This window comes from Stylophora pistillata, chromosome 3 (assembly GCF_964205215.1).
Source record: "Stylophora pistillata chromosome 3, jaStyPist1.2, whole genome shotgun sequence".
NCBI lineage: Eukaryota > Metazoa > Cnidaria > Anthozoa > Scleractinia > Pocilloporidae > Stylophora > Stylophora pistillata.
The window spans coordinates 4673733-4699146 of record NC_142521.1 but is presented as its reverse complement, the minus strand read 5'-3'; the positions used below and the strand labels follow the sequence as shown (position 1 = coordinate 4699146).

The window sequence follows — 25414 nt, the reverse complement described above, 5'->3', positions numbered from 1 at the left end:
CACCAAGGAAAGAAAAACAAGTGCATGTACAATGCTTTGTTATGTAAAGGATGAGTAACAAGATTACTAAGGAAAATTCAATCAGGCAGCATGGGTTGCTGAAGTTTTAGCACACTTGAAGAAAAATTTTCACACGGTTCCATGTGGGTTACTACTTAGAATCTCAAGACATGTTCAGTCTCATTGATTAATTTCTCATGAATTGTAAATGGTTTTTGGAGCATACTCATTATTTACAAACAATGATTCAGACATGCCAATTGACATGTTTTTTTTTTTTTTTTTTTTTTTTTCCCTGTAGGTTGATACTAACAGGGGTTTACTGTATCATAACTATTTTTAACTTACCAATTGGCTTGGGTACAGCAAGAACTTGACTACAATCAAATGGCAGATTATTCAGGGACCACACAACTGGATAAGTACGCTGAGATAAATTCAGAGATACAGCTACCAAAGCACATGTATCGTGACGCATGGCCAGACGGCTAGCAACAAACATAGTCAGACTGGTATCAATGGACCATTTTATTTTAATGCAGATGACCATCCAGACAGAATCACTGTTATCCTAAGGCTTTTTTCTTTATTGTTTTTCAGAAAATAATTGTTACCATTATTGTGCAATAGAAGCCAATGATGTATAACTAAGCCATAAATAGCAATAATGAAGGAAAAATAACCCATAAAATTATTGAAAAGCTGTAATGGAGAAAATCCCCAAATAGGTTGTAGGGGTTAACTTTTAAACCCCTTTGCATTTGATTCCTCCCCACAATATCACTCTGAATTGAACATTAAGGTCAGGAAAATATAGGAGATGATCACCAATTTAAGAAGCTCCAGATTGTTAAACAAATTCTCCTCGTCAGCACCTCAGGAAATGTAAGGAGAGAAGTATGAAGAATATGCATACTGGTACTAGGGTGATTTTCATATATTCACATTCATTGATTTGTCACTTCACAGGTTTATTATGAACTAACAAAAATGACCAGCTCCTGGCTGGCTTGTTAGCTCAGTTGGTACAGCACTTCATAAAGGTAAACTACCCTATTAACATTTCCTGTACTCCCTTAAGTGAATTCTACAATAGAATAAGGTCATAACCATTTGACAAAGCATTTCGATATTCCACAGATAAAAACTAAACAAATTACCAGTACTGCGAACACAATGAATTACTCACCCTGGCCAAGTTTGTAGTGGTTCATAAAGTATTAACAGCGTAGGTTCATAGTAGCCATGAAGAAACTGAATATCTATAATGTTGCACAACTTTTCATGAATGTCTTTGAGGTTGATGGTGTAACTTGGCAACAAAGGAGAACGATCTCCACTAAAAGAGAAAATTAACAAAGCAAACATTTCTTAGGTCAGAATTTAAGCAGATTCTCCTCAAACTGCAGAAAATTAGTTCTCACAAAGAAATACAGTTAAACTCCACCACATAATTAAAAGCCCCCAAAATTCACCACCTCCCATGGCAGGTGGCAATCCCTTAAATTTGTTTATCTCACCACAACATACTTTGTGTCTCAAGAAATCCTTGTAAAATTAATAAATGGGTGACTATTCTGGACTGAGAGTTTTTAACTTTTGATGGTAGTTTTTTTTTTTTCCCTGTCATGTGCTCATTGTTGAAAGAAGAGTTTGAATGCTTAATGTAGTGTTTACAGACATAGTTGTTGTTTTGGTTATTTATTGTTGCCATAAAATGTTGATTTTTAGTGACATCATCACATCACTCACCTGGCTGTGACCAAATTTAAATATATTTGGCAGATTTACACACCCACCTACATATCTTCCCTTACATACAAGCTTCTAAATACTTGACTGTATGATACATTGCTACAAAAAGCAGCTCATTAAAATACACATACTGTTAATCATACCTGGCTGTAAAAGTTCCTTCCTGTTCATGTTCTTCTAACACTCCTTCCTGTCTGAACGGCAAAACCACAATATGTGTGCCATAGATAAGCATTACTGCACAGCGTCGATCAGGATCCACACATACCATAGGAGGCCGAAAATATTCTTGATTACAACTCTGTACAGTGACACAGGGAAAAGATGGTGACTGTAAAATTGGGAAAGTTCCCTCTGTCTCGTTATCTACCATGTGAATACCAATTCTATATCAATGTGTCACATTCTTTGGTAAAACTTCATACTTTCACAGTTCCTGTCCCCACCCAGGACCAAAACAGCCGAGTTCCAGTGAATTATCAGGGAAGCGTCACAAAATGTTGGGGGGAGAAGGGAGGGGTAGCCTTGCAATTGATGGGGGATTATATACTATACCACCTGGTTGCTTCATGCTATGGAAACTGGTATAAGCTTCAGGTGGATGAACCCGTTGGTTCAGGTACAAACTCTACAGTTACCTTACCTAACTATAGCTATTCTTTGAATCATAACCATTCTTCCCATGAAGATGATATTTTGTAATAAATTCAAAAGTTAGGTTAGCATTGTAAAGGTTCATCTTATATATGCAGTACCTTGGTTATTTTATCATCTTCAAAGTAATGTAAACTTCTTGTCTTCAGGTCATGTGTGCCTGGATCATAATCCACAACAGCAAACTGCAGACACAATAAAAAAAAAAATACTTAGAAAGGAACTCTGCCAATGAAGAATCTGAACCAAAAAAGATTATAACACAACCAAAGTAAAGCGGGTGCTCTGATTGGTCAATTTAGCGTCCCCCATTTGCCCATGGGTGTACGCTGCTGACGTGAGCAAATACAAAGACTATTTTTCCACGCGCGCTTGTTTTTCTGGTCGCGTAAGATTTGTTAAGTGAAAGGGAACTCTTCAGCTACAATGTATCAATGTTATGTTATAAAACAAATGGTAAACACCACAGCGTACCCTATTGAGTTATGGAGGCACTTGGGAGGTTTGCTAAGCGCTCAGGAGGCTAGAGTCGCTCTCGCCTATCGCCTCGAGCGACTCTTACGCTTCTTTCATGCATAGCAACCTACCGTGTGCATCCATAACTCAATAGTGTATGCTGTGGTGTTTACCATTTGTTAATTGGAAATCATTTTTGAAACTTAGGCACACATATGCACACCTAATATTCAAAACTTTTTCATCTTTATGACAAAGAAGGAAAAGTGGAAAGAAGAATTACATCCTCATCTGATAAATTTCAATTAGAGTGTTCACAAGTTATTCAATTTACTACAGGTCTTCGTAACATCTTGGGATTTGATTGACAATAGAATCTTTTGGAATTATCAGGTTATTGTCATATCCCTAAGATTTCTCTTGCCAGAGCATTTAATTCTCATTGGCTGATTGCAGATCACATGGTCATTAATATAATTATTTAAATGAACATTTCATCAAATGTTGACCCTTGTATACCTCCTGAACTTTAAGTCCACGATATGATGTACATGTAAATAACAGTTAAAAGTGCAGAACATTTCTCCTTAAAATATGAATGTTTGGTTATTCCAAAGAGGCAGAATTTATGTAAATTCACTCAAAAGGCTTCTTATCTCACTTATGCAAACAAATGCAGTTTGTGATTAATACAACCTTAATATTTCATTTCTTAAACTTCATTTAGAAAATACCTTGGCATCCTTAAAGCTCAATAGCAGTGAGTCCCGTGAATTTCCAGCTAACCTTACAGCTTTAAGGCATTCTATATTGCCAAACAAAGAATACTGGCTGACAAGCTCCAACTTCCTTCTCTTTGTAGCACCATCTAAATTAAGCAAATCACAGATGACCCAATCTTGCAAAGTGAAGCTCTCACAAATAAGCTATTCAATAATCTTTCAGCTGTCCAACAACTGCAATAGAATTGACTTCTGCACTGACAGCTGGAGAGGTCTCAGAATGTTGGTAGACTGTTATGGTTATAAACATGTTAGACTACATTTACAATCTGCTGACAGGTTAACCCCCCACCCACCCCCTTATAAAAGGAAAGAAAACAAGACTACCTTAAAATAATGACTTCTTACTTACTAAGTGCGAGGGCTGAGTGGGGAATATTGATCCAGGTTGTGGCAGTGCAGACCAGGTACAGCAAGGTCTATAAAAACAACAGAGGACCAATATTCCCCAGCACGACCCAATTACATGGCTTACAACAATTTCTATGAAAATGGTCTACATAGCAAAATAACAACCAAGTAAGATCCAATTGGAATGCCACTTCAGGACTAGTTGCCACATAATAATAACACAAAAGCCTGAGAAAACCTCAAGTTGGCGGAAATGTCATCATTTCAATCACTATAATTGTGCAACTTTATATGCTTCAATTCTAGTGCTTTTTTTTAAAGTTGAAACCAGATGCAATTTGTTGCAACTTAATGACAAAGGGCTCCGACGAAGGGCTAACGCTCAAAACGTCAGCATTTATAACCATAACGTTGGCCAATTTGCCATTTCAACTTTGTTGATATATTCAAATTATTTCGTTACCCCCATCGACGTAGCGCCAAACAGTTTCTTTAGAAACTATCAGCCTTTTAACATAAGAAAGTCCGTTCTGAGTACATCTCACACTTGATAACTCAAGTAAATGCTGATAGCTTAAGTAAATACTGACCTACTGTCTTGTCTGATGGTGCTGTTCCTGTTGCAGTATGCTAAAGGAAGGACATAACACGTCGAGTAAAGATTGATAATAATTATTTACCACAGGTCAGTTGAACATTATCAAATAACTGGAACGGTGGGCGGAGGTGTAAGGCACACACTGTAGATCTATAGACATACATTAACCCCTTAACACCTACGTGTAACACGTGCCTAAGACAAGTCAAAATTTTGGAGAAACCAAAAAGCCAAACACAATGGGCAGTAAATTTTTAAAAATCATCTTTTCCAAAACAAGCTCCAGTGAAAGAAGGCCATTGAATCATCAAATTGTCGCTAGGCCCTGCTTGAAGTCTGAAAGCTCGGTTTTCACTTTACATCCACTATTTGCATCGCCTCGGAGAATCATAGTGTCGTTGACTCGAGAGTTTATTCTGTCATCTTTAAGACCTTCATATCCATTATTTTCCAAGCAGAGTACTCTATAGCATTGCTACTTTACATTCTGAGTTCCACAAGGTCTAATTCGATCGCAAATGAACGAAAAATCCGACCTGACGATTTTGAGGGTTGGCCAGGCGGATGCCATATTTCCAAATTTGATCATTTAGTCAGGACGCATAGAATAATGCCCCTCTAGTACCCCCTAAACCCATCAAAATATATGGGAAAATGACAGATTCTGATTGATTTATTGATCTCCAAACCATAGAGGAAGTTTGGGGACAAAACTCTGCTTGGTAGGGGACGTAGGGGGGAAAGCGTTCTCACACAAGCCAATTGCACGGTTCAGGCTGTTACAGGCGGTTCAGGTGTCAATGTGTTAAGTGTGAAACAACACCCATTCTATTCATTATTCCCACAAGAGTCAATTCTACATGTGAGCCCGTGATCTACCTTATTGTTTGGGCTAGATTGCAGAATACCCATCCACTTATTTACATGTCATTGAATAAGAATAGCCTCTATTACATCATGCTTCATTCTCCAATGCCTCCAGACACAGGTAAATGAGGTGGCCAGGTATTCTGCAATTGCTCCATTGTTTGTTCATCTCAGGTCATTTAGTTTTGACACTTGATCTCAACAAATAATAATCAAATTATAACAATAATAGATTCGTAATGTAAAGCATGTATCCTTTTCTGGGTGCCTACTAGACAGTCTGAGAAGACTATTAACAATAACTACAAAACAGACGTCGGATGTAAATATCTCGATTTCGGAAGAGTGTACATGCTTAATTCTTCAATATTTGCTGCTGATAATCGGGTTAGATATTCTCCGGAAGACAATAACTGAAGTCACCATTGAACGATTCACCGAGTCTGTCTCTTACCTCGTCTTGGGTATAGAACTTGTAAATACGAAGCTGTGATGTTCCCGCCACAACAAGATTGTTTTCAGCTGACGAAAAGAATTGACAGTACGCGCAGTGTTCGATTCCTGTCGGAGGGTGTGTTTGCTTATAAATTGCATACATCCTTTTCAAAATTAAAGAAAAGAATCTCCTGCAAATAAATAGAGGTTATGGCTGGAAACAGGTTATCGAAGAGCTTCAGTAACAGACATGCATGGGACAAAATGCATATCTTTCTCTCTCCTCGTGTTTGTGAGGAGAAATGAACCAGGCCTTCTCGCTTGGAACCAGGCCTCTTTGGGAGACTCCGCCACCAAGCGTCATTTCCATGGAAACGATTAGTGTTGCAAATAGTTAATCGGTCTTGCAGGAAGTTCTCACCGACGGCAAAAAGTAGTTAGAGATTACGAAGAGAAAAAAGGAGGTCATGAATATAGAATCTTGGTGCACCGTCGAACTTAACTCCAAGCAAGACTGGCTGCGAGCAAACAGGAAACACAACGCAAGTGCGTTTGCAAGTTCCGTGTTCAAAGGTGACTCGAATCAACACCAAGCAAGCCGACTGGACTTCAAAAGTACCCCAGAAAAACACAGAGAAAGAAGACATTTCCCCGATAAAGGTAAAAAGGTCCTTGTGTTGTCTTAAATTTTTTATCAGACTGATTATTCTGGATAATATAGCGTGGAGGACAGTGCAACAGACGACCCTTCTGCCAAACATGCCAGTCAGACAGAGAAATATTTTATTTCCTTATCATCGCGTACGATATGAATCGAACAATCAGATAAGTCGCTTAATGACTCTATCTTAAGCACGCACTGTCAGCTTCTACACTGACAATTTTTTTTTTTAACTTTGTATTTTCTTTCAGCTCAAACTCAGCTCAAGTGACATTCAGAAGATGATCTAGCCAAGAAACAAGAGTTTAACACTGTGTCGCAGCACTGCAAAACCACTGATTGAAAATGACAGTAGCAGTTTTTACAACTTGCTTTATACAATAAGGAATTATTCTAATTTATTTCATCAGATAAGTGTATGCAAAGAAATGAACAGACTATTCAATTTTGGATTTAAAAAAAAAATACAATTTTGTCTCTGCATCAAAAAGGGCTTTGTCTTCTGCTGTTGCTGTTATCAAAACACCTGAAGATGTGAAGTCCATGTTTCTGAGGCCTCTCCTTAAACGTGTTCTGCTCTGCATAAAACTACCACTTAAGAAGAAAGAAATTTAATTGTTTCACTTAATATTCTTTGGACTCTCTTACACTGAGAGGTATCTCTCCTACAAATACCAAACTAAACCTGTTTCAGAAATACCTTTGATCTTCCTTAGTAGAAAGGAAAAATGTTCCCAATTTTACTAGGAAGATAAGGGGCTTTCTGCATGCAAAATCCATGCAATTCCCCATAGAATAATATTGCAACATAACGATGTTGCAAGATGCACCTCTGATTAAAGGCCTAAGGATAGTCCTTGCTTCTATTGCAAGACCCCAGAGCTCAGCTGTTTGAAGGCAGATCTGTGTTAAATCAGGGTTAAACTTTTATACCAGGTTTCTTTATTTCTCTGTTCAAAAGCCTTTCTGGGATAAGTTTCCTTATTCCTTTTAGAGCATCCAATTATCAAATTGTAGACAATATAATTAATGCAGATTTTCTTTCAAAGCTTTTGGATCTGAGATCAAATTTCATACCACCTTACACCAGCTTTGAACAACCCAGCCCAGATCAAGGTGAATTGAATAAGTCTGACCCCTATAAATTAAAAAAGAAATGACTTTACACAATTATTAAGCATTATAAGAATTAATCACTCAGGATGATGGCATTAGCAAACTAGTACAGTGAGATGGAGATGGCATAACAGCCTCTTGGGTGGTATGGTAGAAACTATATTAAAGGGCCGTGTTCAATCCCTGACCTGGTCCAGTTGTTGTCTTTTGAGTTATAATATCTTACTGCCACTCTCTTACCATGTTGCTGAGTGTCTGTGCAGTAATAGATATCAGATACAGTCAAAATGTGGTAAGAACAAAAAAAAAATGGCACACAAGGCACAGCCAAATGTACCACTCTGATATTCTCAACACATTTTTATGTCTTCTGTGATCTACAGTTGTACTGGCCCAGAGCAAAATGGAATCTATTTGTTTTATAGGATAAAAACGAAAAATATTATTAATGGTGAGGTCATCTATGCATCTGTCTTCCAGTAGGTTGTATGAGAGAACCAATCAAAATGCATGTAGAGTTCACCTTAATTCTCATATGATGAGAGATTAATCAGGCAAAAAAATACTTTCACGAAACCCTGAGCAAGTAAACCCGAGAGGTGCTAGTATTAAAAATTGGACAATTTTTTTTATTAAAATATATCCGATTAAGTGCAGTCAGCTCAGTCTAACAAAATGAGGTTCTCCTCTACATGCACCACAAATTAGAAATAACTCCATTTCATGATAAAAATAGAAAGGATAAGTTTCATTACATTGATCAAACATTTTGCATAACTTTTCAAGTCTGCAACCTCATGCAAACATATTAATTAAGAGTAGACCTAGTAAATGAACTTAACTGTTATGGGCAGACAACTTTCATTCTGAGAAAAATTCAGTGCATGGAAGAGACTAGAGCTGGCCAAAAAGACTTTTAAGTGAAAATATTATCTTAGTCCGGCTCAAACACTAGCTTAACTTTTGTTTTACCAGAGTTTTGTTTTTTAAACACAGTCACAATGACATGACTGATAAACCACAATTGTTCCTAAAGCAAAGGGGAAAAGATGGGACTAAATCAGTTACTGCTCCACCCCCGGAATTTAAAGCTGTATTCATAGCCAAATTCTCTTGATATTTACTTCCCATTTTTCTTTACTCTAAGTGGAACCAAGGAAGTTTAAGTCTGAGTTTATTTTAATTCCTAGTGAAAAATAGCACATGAATGAATGACAATTTCACACGGAGGGTGTAATTTGCAGGTTGTAGGTTGCAGGTCGCAGGTTGAAGTATGAGAAACAGTCCGCGTTTTGGCGTATTAGGTACGGAGAGCAAGACTGATTTTCAGAAAATCACCGACTGTTTTTGCAGTCTAGTATGTGGTTAACCCTAAAGTGGTTTATACTGTCTTTACAGTTTACGCAAACTGGAAATATCTTAAGTCCCAGGAAATTGTTTTTTTGGGAGTTAGCATCCGAATCCCTAAAGATCAAAATCTCATAGCTTCACACTTTTAAAAATGACAATGAATGGCAAAAGAAACCGTTTAAGCTGCACTTCAATCTTATTATATTGGATCTGTAAATCATGCTGAAATCATGCTGAAATCATGCTGAAATCATGCACAAAACATGATAATTTAACATTCTGCAAAGAAAACTAACAAGCTGGTACATAAGCCCAGTGTTACAACTCTACATTCATAGATTAAATAAGATCATCTAGTATTTAACATCCAGAATACAATTTGGAGAAAAGTTCAACCCTTAGTCAGCCATAATAAAAAGCCTTACACTTCAAAGGAGGTCTAAGAAAACGCTATTGCATCAGAGAGGAAATCAACAAAAACCAGAGTAAATCGATCTGTGTCCAATTACCTCTCAATGGGACATAAGCGGCTAAAATTACATTAGCTCAGTAAAAATGGAGTTTGACTAATGGTCATGGGTCGTGGGTCGTGGGTACAAGTCGTGGGTGTGGGTGTGGGTGTGGGTAAGAGTCGTGGGTGTGGTTAATACTTAATAATAAAAATAACCATTTAAAATATTAAATATAATAATACATAAATTTTATACTATCCTGTCATTCATTAATTTAACTGTTCTTTCTTCTAGTTATTTTATTTTGTTCATTCAATTTACCCTACTTTACGTCTATTTTTATCTGTTATCTCACTGTCAATGAAATTAGTTTCAGTTTCGCGACGGGAAGAGAGATAAATCTTGTAATTACATTAAATTAGTTTCACAACACGATAATTCCGGATCTGTCGCCAGTGCGATCGCCTACGAGTGTCCATTGGTGGGCTACTCTGGGATTTGATTTTTCCCTTTTTCTGCTTTTTAGGGTTGTTGTCAAGGGAAATCCACAGGACATTCTTTTGTTCTCGTGTGGTTTTCAAGCCCCAGACAATAAAACTCTCCTGAGGTAATTTACTTAGGGAAATTTGAGTTTCCCTAGGACAAAACCCTGTAGTGTGACAACAGCTGATATCGCGTTTACGATCCTCCACTGTCGAGTTACCAGTCTGGCAGAGGTTATGTGTGTGCCTTTTGAGTCAGTCGACTTGTGCACAATCAGTTTTCCTTTGTGTATACAGTGTGTAATTACCAGATTTATCAATCATTCTTTTGTCATTGATGTTGTCAGACGAGATCTCGGAATTTCTGTTCTTTGGCCCTGACTTTAGCCGCAAATATAGAATTCACGAGCGCTGTCGCAATTTTAACGTTATAGTACTTCTACTATATGAAATCATTTTTGGTACAATCGTACAAAGCAACTCAGGTGTCTCGTTAACACAGACCTCGAAAACGCAGAACGCAGACCGCAGACCGCAGACCGCACAGCTCGAAAGACGTGTATACAGTGTGTAATTACAAGATTTATCTCTCTTCCCTTTGTTATCAAACGAGATCTCGGAATGCGTTGCAAAACTGAAACTAATTTCATTGACAGTGAGATAACAGATAAAAATAGACGTAAAGTAGGGTAAATTGAATAAACAAAATAAAATAACAGAAGAAAGAACAGTTAAATTAATGAATGACAAGGTTGTATAAAATTTATGTATTATTATATTTAATATTTTAAATGGTTATTTTTATTATTAAGTAATAACCACAGCCACGACTTTTACCCACACTCACACCCACGACTTGTACCCACGACCATTAGTCAACCTCGTAAAAATGCTACCCGTTCCGAGCATAATCTACCTAGCAGAGGTAATTAGAATACTTTATAAAAAGGAGCAGCATTTTGCCACGAGGTAAAAAGTCGTGAAGGCCTACAACCACCTTTTTTTTCTTTTAAAACGTGAAGCTGTGAAATTTTGATCTATAGGGCTTCGGATACAAAATTGAAAAAAAAAAAAAAATTTCCTGGGACTAAAGATATTTCCGGTTTGCGTAAACAGTAAATCACTTGCCGCGTACTATAACCTGCAACCTGAAAATTACACCCTCCGGATTTCACATAGAGTTATTTCGCTTTAATATTGACATGCCTTTCGAGTGACCATAACTTGGAATATGTTTTTCCACGGAATTCGCCAGACACCGACATCATTAGAGATCAAATGAATATCTAACAAACTTTATCTTCTTAGTCTGCACTGCTAGTGACTGAACCTAGTTTCCATTATATGATTTACGGCTTTTCGCCATAAATTCAAGTGGGGGAGTGGATCTGTTACCAACAGTATAAGCTATTAAGCTAATAACATGCAGACCTAGAACTTCGTTCGTTATAAGCTTTCCTACATAATCGGAGAATTCACAACTTCCTAGAATAAAAACAAGAGCGGTAAGGCTACTATTCCTTCCACACAATGCCATTTGTATGAACACAAATTGCGGTGTTCAGCACTTGGTTATAATAGAATGTTTGTTTGTTTGTTTGAAGATCTCGAAAACTTACACTTTGTGCCAGAGTTCGTATTCTTTAGGCCCTCTCTCCAAGTCATAGGTATATTCAAGAGCAGCTTTGGTGGTGTTCGGATAGGTGCCGATTGTTTCTTTCGGAGGTTTAACTTTAGGCAAAAACTGCTCCTCGGCTGCGGTGGGATAGTGAAAATAAGCCACTTTTTGATCGAACAACGTACCGCTCTGGTCTCTATACTGTTGACGATGCTGAAAGACGATGTTGTCGATTTGAGCGCGGTCTCTCTCCCGGTCGGGAATTCTGTTGGTGAGATGATGATGTGGTTTAATCAAAACAGCTTCTCTTCGCTGGCACCGAGTCCCTAATACACGGTCAGGCTTCTCGGATAAGCTTGTTGGTCGGTAAGGGGAGCCAAGTGTGTTTAAGTTCTTTACCAAGGTTTTCTCAGCTACGTACGAACGCCTGTAGTCTTGGAACCATTTTTCTCTTCCTTCTCCATATCGTTGACTGTCTCCATACGACATGAAGTGCGGTATAAAATACCTATTTGCGGGCATATTTATCGGATCAATATATGTTTCTCTATGCCAAGTTGAGAACCTTGGGACTTTGTGGTTCGCCATGTTTGATCGTTTGCCGTCGCTAGGTGACTGAAATAGGTTGGTGATGTGTACATGTCTATGTGCGGGCCATAAATAAAGTAAATAAACAATGCCCTCCATTTGGCGCCAAAATATATATGGCTTGTTAACCGAGCGTGAGGTCAAGATGTTTGGATATTGGCTAAGTTCTTTTCGCGTTTCCAGGGAACGAGACGAATTCGAGGTCCATAAAAACACAAAAAGAACGAGGCTGATATCCAGCCATCTTCGTCAAAGCGGCTTGGTCTTGTGAGGCGTGAGTAGTCCAGTGGTCAGTGCGCTGGACTCTAGGTCAGATGGCCCGGGTTCAAGTCCTGGCTGGGGCTTGACGTTGTGTCCTTAAGCAAGACGCTTCACTCACATTGCTTCGTCTTCTCGGATAGGACGTAAAGCCGGAGGTCCCGTCTCCTGCTCCTATCAATTAGTTAATTTCGGCAAGGGACGTTAAAGAACCCACATCACGAGATTACTGTGATGTGGTCTGGCCTGTTTACTGGGTGGCACATTTGCATTTAAACGAGCTATTCGCTCATATGCGATATGTGGCTAAATAAAGTTACTTACTTATAAGGATTTACTATTCCTTTCACACAATGCCATTTGTATGAACACAAATTGCGGTGTTCAGCACTTGGTTATAATAGACCGGTTCACGCTCTTGAGTGCATGCTGGGTAATTAGGGCAAGCAAATCCAAAATGGCGGACACGCTCGGCTACACTCTTTTGCTTGATCTGAATACTTAATGAATATCGGCTTTGTTTCAGAACTGGTCGCAATTTTTAGTATTGACAGTTCAAGATAAAAGTCACAGCTACATTTTGAGCTCTGTATTTTCGATTTTAATGCGTCAAAAAATAAGATATATAATGGTTAACTACCGATGTTGTGTTGGAGGTTGTAACAACGACTCAAGATATCCAAAAAAGATAGTGAAACGGTCACATGTCGAAAATCTTCGCTGGCATTTTATTCCGAAGGATCCAAAGAAAAGAGCCCAATGGATTGCCAGCATATCCAAAGGACTTGTTGGATTCGAACCCGGCAACTACAAGACTGTTTGTTCGAATCACTTTCAATATGGAAAGCCAACGTACTCCTCACCAACTCCAACTTTGTATATGGTGCCAAGTGACTCTAACAAACCTTCACCCAAGAAAAGAAAGCTTGTGGCAAGACACGAAGTTGTCTCTACTGCTGAGGCATCCAATAACTCAAGCTTCAAAGAAGAAGGAACTCAATGCTTGATAATAAATCCGCTAACATACGGAAGTATGAAGTTTGCTGATTTAACAACAGAGCAAGATGTCCAGCGTTTCACTGGATTCCCTAACGTAGAAACATTTCAATTGATGTTTAATACACTCTTTGAAAAAGCCATGTGTATGCACTACTGGAAAGGAGACAAAGAAAGTGCTTTGAAGGACACCACCAAGCCCAGGTCAAATAATGTACAGAGAGCTCTAACCTTGGAGCAAGAGTTTTTGCTAACCATGATGCGAATCAAGCTAGGACTCTTTGTATTTGATCTGGCTTTAAGGTTCAAAGTTTCCGAGGCGACTGTCAGCTCTGTCTTTACCACTTGGGTTAAGCTGATGTCTAAAGAATTAAAGTGGATGATTTCCTGGCCAGATAGGTATTTAATTCAAAGAAATATGCCTGATATGTTTCGACGATATTACAGAAAGTGTAGAGTCATCATTGACTGCACAGAACTATTCTCTGAAACCCCATCAAGCTTAGAGAATGCGGCAATGTGTTGGTCAAATTACAAACAACACTACACGTTAAAGTTTTTGATAGGGATAACACCAAATGGCCACATATCATTTGTCTCTGAGACCTTCAGTGGGAGGTCATCTGATGTTTTTATTGTAGAAAACAGTGGTTTCTTAAACTATCTTCAGCCACATGACCAAGTTATGGCAGACAGGGGATTCAAGATTCATGACCTGTTAGCATACTACCAATGTTCTCTAACAATTCCACCCTCCAAGCATTCCAATCTCCAGATGTCAGGTGCTGATGTTAGGAACACATCACTTATTGCTAATGTACGGATTTATGTCGAGCAGGCTATCAAGCGAATTAAAGACTTTGCTATGTTAAAGCAAGAAATTCCCATTAGCATTCTTTCCCATTTGGATGACATAATCATCATTTGTGCAGCAATATGTAATATGAAAAAGCCTTTGAGTACATTTCATTTCATCAATTATGTTTGCATTTTGTACCAGTCCAAAATGTTCCCATTCAATTTTCTCACAGGTTATAAGCTATGGTAGTCAAGTTTATTTACACATCTTCTAGAATACAATTCCTTTATGGAATTACACAAACATGTTTGTATATAGCTACAACAATGTTCAAACAATAACTTTGAAACTTTAGTAATACTAAATACTATAATGTTTTGGTTTCATCCGCACTATTTTGTACTATTTAGTAGTTTGTTGAGGTCATATTGCTTCCACTATATAATTTTAATCATTATCTATTGCTTGTTCATTGCAAAATCTGCAAATGAATGTTGATTCTTGTTCAAAATTTGAGCAGGCCCAGTGAAACCATAGCATACAACATTCACACTGAACACTGTTTTCATCATCACATTCAATTTCATCTGGCTCAAGACAGGGTTTTTCACAGACAGCACAATAATAAATAGGCCTAGTACCTAGCAACACCCTAGCAACATAAGTCTTGAAAAAAATTGTTAGATTTGGTATGATATCTTGCCACAGTTTTAAATCAAACTCAATAATTTCAATATGAGCACCACTAAGTGGAGTCCAAACAACAAAAAAGGTTTTAGGACATCCTGTTAGGGCCATTTGTCCTTGTATCTGGTAATAATAACTGTGGGTTCTCTTGAGCATGATATTCCCATTCACTAATTCTAGATAAGTTGTATTGTTCCAATGCTCATCAAATTTCATGTCTGCAAGTGAGTATGGACATTTATACTCAATACAAGAATGACCACAGCAATCGCAGTGAAAAATACCATCTGGGGTAGCTCCCACAAAAGGGTAAGTTTTAGATATAAACAAGCCACAAGTCTGAAGCTTTGCATTTTTGTGTTTTTTGGATTCTTGTGCAAAGAATGATGCAGCAGCATCTCTCTCATGTTCTCTTCCCCATTTAATGGCAGGTATCATTGACAGATCGGTACAATCTAAAATTCGCTCAAGAAGAGGTGTTACTTTGCAATTTGGCTTTCTTTTTCTAAGAATTGTTTTTGTCTTTGTGTATACTTCATGAAAATGAGATGCAGTTATTCTACCTTTTCTTTGCTCTTTCCATATACTGGAGTTAGCCTGATCCCTTGTGGCCTTTTCTAATTCTTTAATGCTACTGTCATTGAAAGATAATTGTTCCAGAAATTGTCTCACTAATTCATCAGCATCTACACCATTGTTTTTAGAGGATATATCATCAGCTATAATTTGTAGTGATGGGGGAACATCATCAGAAGTTGGTGGTGCATATGAAATATGGATGACAGCATCAGGATTTATGTTTCGAAGAGAAGCTAGAAACTTTTGCTTGCTTTCTTCGGTAACAACCCTCAAGGATTCTGGCCGAGGATCAAAGTTCTGTTTTTCCTTGCTATTAATAGCATAACTTGGGTTTTCTTTGACTACCTTGTGGCTTTGGAACACCATGTCCTTTAATTTCATGGGTTGGATGTCTTTCTTGCTAGTATTATTCCACACACATGCCTTATCTGTGCAGGAAGGATCTGTGAAACCTTTCTGGTTGGCAAACTCAACTTTATATAAAAGGGCTATGACATGATTACAGCACTGACTGTATCCAGCTGTACAGCTACAATATGCCCCAAGAATTTCACCGGGAGATTTACAAATTATCCACACTTTATGAGGTTCTTCGCGAATTCTTTGAGATGGAGTGACAGATGCAAACAACAGAACTTTGTCTTGTCCATGAATTGTTTTTGAGTATACAGTGTGCACAAAACCACTTTTAAAGTATGAATACGCTTTTCTGATTTTATATTGACCAATATAGTCAGTGTCGAAAGCTTTTTTTCCAAGTATAAACGAGAATATTTGACCAATGTTTGTATGCGGCCACTTTGTTACACAGTCCTCCCAATCGACCATGGATAACGGATCCTTTATACCGCATGTGCGTAGTAGTTCTACATGTTCATTTTGTAGTGACTTGGCTTGGCTTTCGGCCGAATCTCGAATAGGCGTTTTATGTTCAAAAGCTACCAAAGCACGAGCAGCAAGATCCGAGTGTGTCCCTCCAGAGGGCAAACCTCGCTGTTTAAGATAAAACTGCAATTCCCCACATGAAAGTTCCAAAAAATCTTCGAGGTGCGTGGCCATGATCGTGTTGTTGGGATATTGAACTGTCAAAGACTTTTGAGCGAGATGGCAATAACATAAAGAGCTCAAAATGTAGCTGTGACTTCTATATTGAACTATAAGTATTCAGATCGAGCAAAAGAGTGTTGTTCGTATCCGCCATTTTGGATTTGCTTGCCCTAATTACCCAGCATGCACTCAAGAGCGTGAACCGGTCTATAGAATGTTTGTTTGTTTGAAGATCTCGAAAACTTACACTTTGTGCCAGAGTTCGTATTCTTTAGGCCCTCTCTCCAAGTCATAGGTATATTCCAGAGCAGCTTTGGTGGTGTTCGGATAGGTGCCAATTGTTTCTTTCGGAGGTTTAACTTTAGGCAAAAACTGCTCCTCGGCTGCGGTGGGATAGTGAAAATAAGCCACTTTTTGATCGAACAACGTACCGCTCTGGTCTCTATACTGTTGACGATGCTGAAAGACGATGTTGTCGATTTGAGCGCGGTCTTCACTGTAGTAAGAATCAAGAATGACGTGTTTATTTCGAGCGCTAGGAAAGAAAGCCCACCGACACGTGTTTGTTTTTCATTCGACAAAATGGAAAAAATAGTATGTTATTAACATTATTAAAAGAAAATCCACAAAACAAACTCAGTTCTCGCTCTTGGACGAAACTAACTTCTTGCCATGTTTTTCTTAACATAAAACCACTATGGTAACCATGCTTTCATATCACTTTGTTTTTTAATTTTTGGATTTTTCAGGTTTTGTGCACAATAAACTAGAGAATAACGTTTATGTTTACTTTGTTTTTGCTGTTTTATACTGCTGTTTGTGACTCCACTGCCGCAAGCAGTTGGCGAGTAGTATATTTTAGCTGGCAACACCCTGAAGCCTGTGTTCCGATTAGGCACCTGAATGTGCAAGAATAATTTAAATTGTTACACCGCAATGAAAATAGTGATAGAAAATGTATGATTTTATTCACAAAGTAACTTGAACTTGCACTGTAATTGTAAGGGAAAGGATGACATGGTTTGGAATCTGTCAAATATACTAAATAAACTACATCGAGTCCTGACCTGTAACAACCACGTGTAAACAAGTTTTGTGGGTTTATTGTGCTACAAATAAACATGATAAAAGAAAAAGAAAGAAAAGATAATTGGGCATGCACCATCACAACTGTCTTATTTCCCAGCACTTGGAAAAAAAACAAGTCTTTCTTGATTCTTACTAAAGTAAAACAGGAGGTAAGAATGGCTAGATATTTGCTTTCTTCTTTTTTTGGGGGAAGGGGTGCAGGGACATTTTCATGGACTGAATTAAAGATCATCAGATTTTTCTGTCTGATTCTCTATCGTCTGAGATACAGAGTGTCCAATGCCACAGACTACAGTCACATCTGATTAGGTTGCTGTATATTTAGGTTAATTTTCCTTTTATGTTCCTTGCAAATGACTGACAAAACATTGAATCTTGCATTCCTCACAACATGCATGAAATTCAAGAGGACCTTTTTCTTTCTTCCCCAATGTGACCAAGAGCAGTATATATAATTCTCATTTATGCAATGACCAAGCTCAAAACTTAATCATTTTTCTTTACCTTCAGAAATATTATGTATCATGGATAGCTTCATAGCACATATAAGAATCTTAGCAAGAACTTCCTATAGACTTGTTTACTTTAGAGTTTTTTTGCAACAATTTGAACTGACTTCTTCAAATTAGAATGCACCCCAAAGGAGTTAATGAAGGTAACAACAACACTCCTGTAACAGAAAATTTTCCTGGTTTAAAATGAACTTCCTGATACAGTGTGACTAACTCAACAAAAAGTTTCTTGAACAAAGATTACAACATTGGGTAGAGGATAGGTCTATGGTGGCCAAGAACTGCCATTAAAAATATTCAAATTTATAGGACTTATTTTTGTTATTTTTTTTTTAATTTTGATTTATTTCTCATTTTTCTTTTTAAAATAAAAGCAAGTGAAAGTAAAATGTAAAATAGAAATAAAATGAAACCAAAGATAAATGAAATCAAATCAAAATTAAATACTACCCGGCCGAGCGCTGCCACTAGTTTTTTTTTTTTTTTTTTTTTTTTTTTCGCGGTCGGAAAAAAAAAATTTGTTTGTGGCCGAACGCTGCCACATGGCCGAGGGCTGCTAAACAAACCCAGAATTATGTGCAGGATGCCTTTCAAGATTCTAGTATGGCAGATGCCGCATGGAAAACTTAAAAGAGAAAGTGACAGCGAAAAGAAGGAAGAAGCATGATGCTAGAGATACAACGCATGAATTAATTAAAGGAAAAAAGCTGTATAATAATAACTATCAAATTCAATGAAGAATAAAAGCCATTTGCTCATGGTGGGTTTCACAATGCATACAAAGCAACCACAAAGCACCCACAGTTCAAGGGAACTACCTCGGTAATTCAAAAGATATCTTCCTGATGCTGTGAAGGGAATAAATGACATTGGGCAAACTGTCCAACAACACACCCAAAAGGTGGTTCAGATCCATATTCTTGCAAGGAATTTTGTTTGCCAATTGGAACAAAAAATCATTGGAAAACATGCATTTGGAGAGGTCCTAAGGTATAGAAAGATCTACTACAGTTAAGATGATAAAGGAGAATTTGTGACTGTGGAGGAGATTATTGATGGACAGTTTACCAAGTACTTAAACAATACTGGTGATTGTTGTGTCGAGGAAACAGATGTTATGGGTCAGAAGGTTCGATGTCTAACCCATTTTTCTTATGAAAAGTCAGACAAAAAACTCATGCTGCTAGACATACAAGGACATGGGTACGAATTATTTGACCCAGAAATTGCTTCTCATGAACTTTTGGATGGTAGTGCATTCTGGGTTTGTTTGGCAGCCCTGGGCCATGTGGCAGCGTTTGGCCACAAACAAATTTTTTTTTCTGACCGCAAAAAAAAAAAAAAAAAAAAAACTAGTGGCAGTGCTCTATGGGGCGCCAACCCAGTCAATATTCCCTCTGTATTTCTGTGACCCAGTCTCCTTTTGACATGGTCGACTCGACTTTTTATATGGTCATAATTTGGATATATCAACAAAGTTGAAATGGTAAATTGGCCACCGTAATGATTACAAAAGCTGACGTTTCGAGCGTTAGCCCTTCGTCGGAGCGAATCACGAAGGGCTAACGCTCGAAACGTCAGCTTTTGTAATCATTACGGTGGCCAATTTACCATTTCAACTTTGTTGATATATCCAAATTATTTCGTTACTCCCACCGACGCAGCCCCAAACAGTTTCTTTCGAAACTATCAGTCTTTATTTTTATATGGTCAACTCGACTTTTTATATGGTCAACTTGACTTTTTACATGCTCAACTTTTGACTTTTTCTATGGTCAACTCGACTTTTTATATGGTCAACTTGACTTTTTACATGCTCAACTTTTGACTTTTTCTATGGTCAACTCGGCTTTTTATATGGTCAACTTGACTTTTTACATGCTCAACTTTTGACTTTTTCGATGGTCAACTCGACTTTTTATATGGTCAACTTGACTTTTTACACGCTCAACCTTTGACTTTTTCTATGATCAACTTGACTTTTTAGACGGTGAACTTTTTAGTCTTTATATGGTCAACTCGACTTTTTACATGGTCAAGTGGTAATCTTTTGAATCGTTCCATAATGCATTGCGCCCAATCACTAACAAAGATGGCTACCAATGCTCCACTCTTTGGCTTTTGAGGGAAGAATGGCCCAAGACCCCTCTAGAGAACGCAACGAGAACGGATTATTTCTATTTTTTGACAATCTAAAGCTACTGCTGTCTACAATATCCTCATTTGAAGAAGCAGAAAGATGCAATAACTTGTCTTTTGAGGATCTTGACCTGGCAGCTGATCGATTGAGAACTGCTGCAGAGACTATTCAGTTACTCACATCAGAGATTGGGAATAACGAAGATTTCATTGATGTGGCATCAATCCTAAACTTGTCTCTTATTAAGGTTAGGAACTTGATTGATCAGCTGCAGCAATACAGAAATGGGATGTTAGATTTTCACAATGAAAGGGCATATAGTAGCCCACCTGATTCAAGAAGGAACGGTCCTGGGCGCCCACCTTATGTCATTGAGGAAGAACAGATACGCTTTTTAAGAGAAACGCATTTTTCTTGGAAAAAGATATCTGATTTACTTGGTGTGAGCGAGAGTACCCTCTGGAGGAGGAGATTAATGTATGGCATGACTGACCAAGAAGGGTCAAGTTGGACTCAGATATCAGATTCTGATTTGGAAAACATAGTGAAAGAAATTCAAGAACTAACTCCAAATATAGAGTGCCGAAGTGTGACGTCATGTTACCATGGTAGCATTTTTGCTGGATCTAAACACTATTTGGCGTCTTTCGTTACATCTCATCATAAAATGGGCCAATGCTTCGTTCCCGACTGCAATCATCAGTCAGAAAGTCACAATTGCAGCTTTTACCGTTTCCCCAAAGATCCTGCTCAAAGAAGAAAATGGATTTCTCTAATAAGGTAGGTTGATTTTTGGTACAATGACCACCATGATGCACGGCCACGTGTCGGTTATAGTTACGCGGAAGATGGTTTTATTTAACCACTCAAAAGTGCACTGACCTGTGGATTATACCTTTGAAAGACCTCTAGAGAGAAAAAAAGCTTTTTTTTACGTTATGATTAAAGTTTAAAACCTTCGTTTTCTCTCTCCAGACGAGCTGATCGTGAACCTGGCAAAGGCGCTCGAGTTTGTAGTTGTCATTTCCGAGGAAGTAAAGAAGAAGGCCCCGAGGTCTTTTCCTGGAATAAAGACAAACTATTTGAATCTCGAAATGCTCCAAAAAGGAAAAAGCAAAGAACTGAAGTCCCAGAGACAACGACTATCGAGCAGATCCTTTCAGAATCTTCGACGAAGAGCAACCAGAACGAGCCTTGCGAGCTCAGTTGCGAGGAGATGCAAATGAAATGCACTACTTTGCAGACTGAAAATATCCTGCTACAAGCAGAGCTAGGGACATTAAAGACCCAAGTATCCGAGTTGAAAGAAAAAGAAAGCTACTTAAAAAGAAACTACAGCTCTTTTAACATGGATTCAAAGGTAATCAACATGGAAACTGGCCTCCCAAACAAAGAAATGTTCCACATTGTTGTCGAATATGCCGAAAGATACCGCAACGATATTGTTTACGTGTGTGGCTGGAAAGTAGACAAGATATCTTTTGAAGATCAAATATTGATAACATTGATGAAGATTAGACATAATTATCATAACTTACATTTAGCTGAACTTTTTAGTTGCAGTACTGCTACAATAGCGAATATTGTGACAACATTTATCCATGTTTTGCACCAAATTCTATATGAAGATCAAATGGAGATAGCTGTTCCATCCAGACAAAAAAACAAAACTTCACTTCCAGGCTCATTTAGCTTATTTGGAGACTGTCGTATGGTAATAGATTGCACCGATATCGAGGTTGCTACACCTAAGCTTATGAGTGACCAAAAATTGACATATTCAACGTACAGGGGTATGAATTCTTTTAAGACAATTGTTGGTGTGGCACCCAACGCGGTTATAACTTATGTAAGTAAACTTTTCCCTGGCTCAGTATCAGATAAAGTAACGGTTCAAAAGTCAGGAATATTAAAGCATTTTGTTGCTGGGGATATTATACTTGCGGATAAAGGGTTTTTGATAAATGATATTGTTCCTAATGGTGTATATGTGAACATTCCCCCATTCTTGAACAATGGAAAATTTACAGAAAGTGAAGTTAAGTTAACAAAGAGCATTGCAAAATGTCGTATACACGTAGAACGTGCTAATGCTAGATTGAAGAACTATAAAATTTTAAATTTTGTGCCACCATACTTGCGATCCCTCTCTGGTAAGATTATACAGCTATGTGGTGCTTTAGTTAATTTACAAAACCCATTAATTAAGGAAACCAATGACACTGTTGACTTTGATTAGTCATTTTAATTGAAATATTGATCATCTTACATCAGTTTACTAAGGCCTGGTATACATTGGCATTGTCTGATCATAGTTAATCAATTAACTGTATTCTGATACAAAGAGTGGACAGGTGTTGTGTGATCTGTGAAAAGCTTGTAACCCTATTTTACTTGCTCATGATACAAGGAATCATGATACACAACTTAATGACAAACTATTTATTTCTGATCAGTATTCCTGCCACCACACCCTTATGCTAGTCTTATTATGAATTCAGATAACCAACTGTATTCAAATACGATTACAATGAATCTATCATTTTCTTGTCTCAAGTAGCTAATGTAAAAACCCCAGCAAATGTTGCTGTTTAAAGAAAAACAATTTTAAGATTAACATGAACATTTTTATTTTATATACACCCTTCAGTTACTGCATATTTGTTGTAAAAGTTGCAATGATTTTACCAAATAAAACAATATTTTAAAAAATATTTCTAAAAGTATGTATTATCAAATCCATTACTTTATAAAAAACTACATTAATTTTACAACAAAGTCTTAAAATTTAAAGACCACCATCAACAAGTGCAGGAATCATGTGAATTGTATAAAATTCTTGAAGTGAAAGAAGATTTGGTTCCCATGTGCAGTCTTTCTGGATTGCCAACACAACAGTTTGCATTGTTGTCCAAACCACAAAGTAACAGATTTGCTTCCCAGTTATAAACAGCTGACCCTGGACTTGATGCCAGTAGTGGTGGGATTGTTTTAAACAATAGCCAGCATCTCTCTTTACTAAACAGAACTTAGGGTCTTTAACAGCCTCCTCAATTGTTGAATTGCGATGTGTGTAAGGGCATTTGACTTCAATGATCGCATTGTCATCAACAAGTCCATCTGGTGATGCACCCAAAACACCAGACTTGTGTAGCCAAAGGCCACAATCCTTTACTACTTTCATTGTTAATTTGGTGAAGGCCTTTATTCCTTCTTTCTCGTTAACGACACCCCATCGAACAGCCTGCACTCGAGAGATGTCGTATTCTCCAAGAACACGCTTGATAAGGGAAGGAGTGACTCTTTTTGCTTCAAGAACTGGACCAAAATTGCTAGCAGTCAAACGTCCTTTTCTCACCACATGCCACTCTCCACATTCACGTTGCTCTTTCGTGATCTCACAGACTGATTTCACTTGCTGCTCACTTACTTTCAATTTTTCCAACAAGAAATTTGTATCAAGTCCGCTTTCAACAAACTCTCTCGATAAAATGATTTCTTCGACTGTGGAGATCGGCAGACGATTCTCTTTGTCAGGTTCGGGGCTCAAAAGCCATAACATTCCTGTGAACTCGCCGTATCTCTTCAGCTTGTTCCGTAGCCATTCTCTGTCCTCATCTGTAGTTTTTCGTTTTAGGACTTTAGTTTCTTTGGGCGGATACAGATCTTCTACCGTTTTAACCACCTCGGATGCCTTTTGTTTCTTCCACTGACATTCGATGTCAGTTCTACTTAAGTTGTGGTAGCCATGAAGGAACAGAGCTACAGCGTGACTACACTTTGAACCGCCACGAGGGCACTCGCATTCTGTGGAACGTATTTCGTTTTCTTGAAGATATATCTGCGAAGGAAAGAGAAAAAGAAATATAAGCTTACTTTTCAAGATTTCCTTTAAACGAAGATTCGAAATCACTTAATTTAAATAAGTTTTGGTTTGGCGATGTTAACGGATAGACATCGAGTAATAGAAATTTTACACTTACTGTGACTTTATACGTCGTACTTTTCATGCTCGCTTGCACTGACCCTCTGATAATTCCATCACAATAGCAAAAAGATAGAACGTGTCCAGATTGGTAATGGTTTTCGCCACGGTTTAAAGATTTAGGCTCATCTGAGAAGTATTTTGCGAACGATGTTATCGACAACGCCGCCATGTTAAACACATGTGAGTTTGTTTAGATCCAGCAGAAATGCAACCATGGAAACGTGACGTCAGGGCTTCGGTACTCTATTTGGACAGGCCCGACTGGTTGGTGCTCTGAGAAGCTGGGGGCTAAATATTCCACGATGGCGTGCGAGAAATTGTCTTCAAACTCTCGATCCTGTTGGGACAGTTTTACGGTGGCGATCTGCAATTTACAGAAGAAAATACAACGTTCCTACGCCAAATGCTCTGTGGGACATTGACAGGAACCACAAACTCATATGATGGAGGTTAATAACTCACGTGTGCGTTGACGGGTATTCCAGAATTATAATTTATGCCCACTGCTGCAATAACAATAAAGCTGATACAGTCCTGGAACAATTTATTGGAGGTGTCAACAGTTATGGATTGCCTTCTAGAGTGAGAAGTGATTATGGTATGGAAAATATCAAAGTGGCAGAGTTCATGCCGGAGCAGAGAGGTGTTGACGGAGGTAGCATTATAACTGGTAGCTCTGTACACAACTGTCGTGTAGAGAGGTCGCACAGAGATATTTACTCAGGAGTACTTTGCTTTTTTGCAAGAACATTTTCTTGCTTGGAGGATAATGAGCTACTGGATCCACTAAATGAGTTGCATTTATTTGCATTGCATAATACATACATTCCCAGAATCAATAAGTGTTTAGAAGAATTCAAGGGTCAGTGGGAAAATCATCCACTATCTTCAGAACGAAATCTTTCTCCTATTCAATTATATACAGCTGGAATGCTTGAAAATGAACGCTCTGGATATGCTGCAGTTGAAAGCCTGTTTTATGCTTGTAGTATGCATGATTATGGATTTGATCCCTCTGCCCCTGTCCCTTTGGAAGAAGAGAATTATCAGGTAGTAGTTCCAGAAACAACTGTCCCACTTTCTGGTCAACAGATAGCATTCCTAGAAAGTCACTGCAACCCCTTACAAGAAAATGACAGAAGTGGTGAAAATAC

At 38.0% G+C, this 25414-nt stretch overlaps 5 protein-coding genes across 15 annotated transcripts in view; 2 read left to right on the top strand and 3 right to left on the bottom strand.

Annotated features, from left to right (window-relative positions):
• Window positions 1-6200, bottom strand: part of LOC111339686 (cleavage and polyadenylation specificity factor subunit 1-like) — a 32484-nt gene extending 26284 nt beyond the window's left edge. For 5 of the 11 annotated variants that reach the window (XR_015998439.1, XR_015998440.1, XM_088752161.1 and 2 more), the window contains exons 1-7: window positions 5918-6198; window positions 4589-4628; window positions 3600-3733; window positions 2511-2594; window positions 1899-2056; window positions 1190-1339; window positions 349-488 (exon numbers count right to left, since the gene is read on the bottom strand). Coding sequence is in view for 7 of the 11 variants with exons in the window: in XM_088752161.1 (XP_088608287.1) it covers window positions 349-488; window positions 1190-1339; window positions 1899-2056; window positions 2511-2594; window positions 3600-3733; window positions 4589-4628; window positions 5918-6061 (850 nt within the window). In the remaining 4 variants the exon portion in view is untranslated. Of the gene's footprint in view, window positions 1-348; window positions 489-1189; window positions 1340-1898; window positions 2057-2510; window positions 2595-3599; window positions 3734-4588; window positions 4629-5917 lie in introns of those variants that run through there. The other 6 variants (XM_088752158.1, XM_088752160.1, XM_088752159.1 and 3 more) reach the window with 4 other exon arrangements.
• A 66-nt stretch (window positions 6201-6266) lies between these two features.
• On the top strand, window positions 6267-7862 carry LOC148734185 (protein SPATA45 homolog). The gene is made up of 2 exons (XM_088752208.1): window positions 6267-6558; window positions 6811-7862. Exons 1-2 carry the CDS (start codon window positions 6366-6368, stop codon window positions 6828-6830), a joined length of 213 nt encoding a protein of 70 aa, XP_088608334.1. The 5' UTR covers window positions 6267-6365; the 3' UTR covers window positions 6831-7862.
• A 3376-nt stretch (window positions 7863-11238) lies between these two features.
• LOC111340163 (ciliary microtubule inner protein 2C) lies at window positions 11239-12355 on the bottom strand. The gene has a single exon (XM_022946956.2). The coding sequence runs from the start codon at window positions 12262-12264 to the stop codon at window positions 11575-11577; it is 690 nt and encodes a 229-aa protein (XP_022802691.2). The 5' UTR covers window positions 12265-12355; the 3' UTR covers window positions 11239-11574.
• A 7885-nt stretch (window positions 12356-20240) lies between these two features.
• On the top strand, window positions 20241-22986 carry LOC148734184 (uncharacterized). The gene is made up of 2 exons (XM_088752174.1): window positions 20241-21052; window positions 21248-22986. Exons 1-2 carry the CDS (start codon window positions 20265-20267, stop codon window positions 22509-22511), a joined length of 2052 nt encoding a protein of 683 aa, XP_088608300.1. The 5' UTR covers window positions 20241-20264; the 3' UTR covers window positions 22512-22986.
• On the bottom strand, window positions 22503-24508 carry LOC148734183 (uncharacterized). Its single transcript, XM_088752182.1, has 2 exons — window positions 24256-24508; window positions 22503-24113 (listed from the first exon to the last, which is right to left on the bottom strand). The coding sequence occupies exons 1-2, from the start codon at window positions 24427-24429 to the stop codon at window positions 23061-23063; spliced, it is 1227 nt and encodes a 408-aa protein (XP_088608308.1). The 5' UTR covers window positions 24430-24508; the 3' UTR covers window positions 22503-23060.
• Between the last annotated feature and the right edge of the window lie 906 nt (window positions 24509-25414).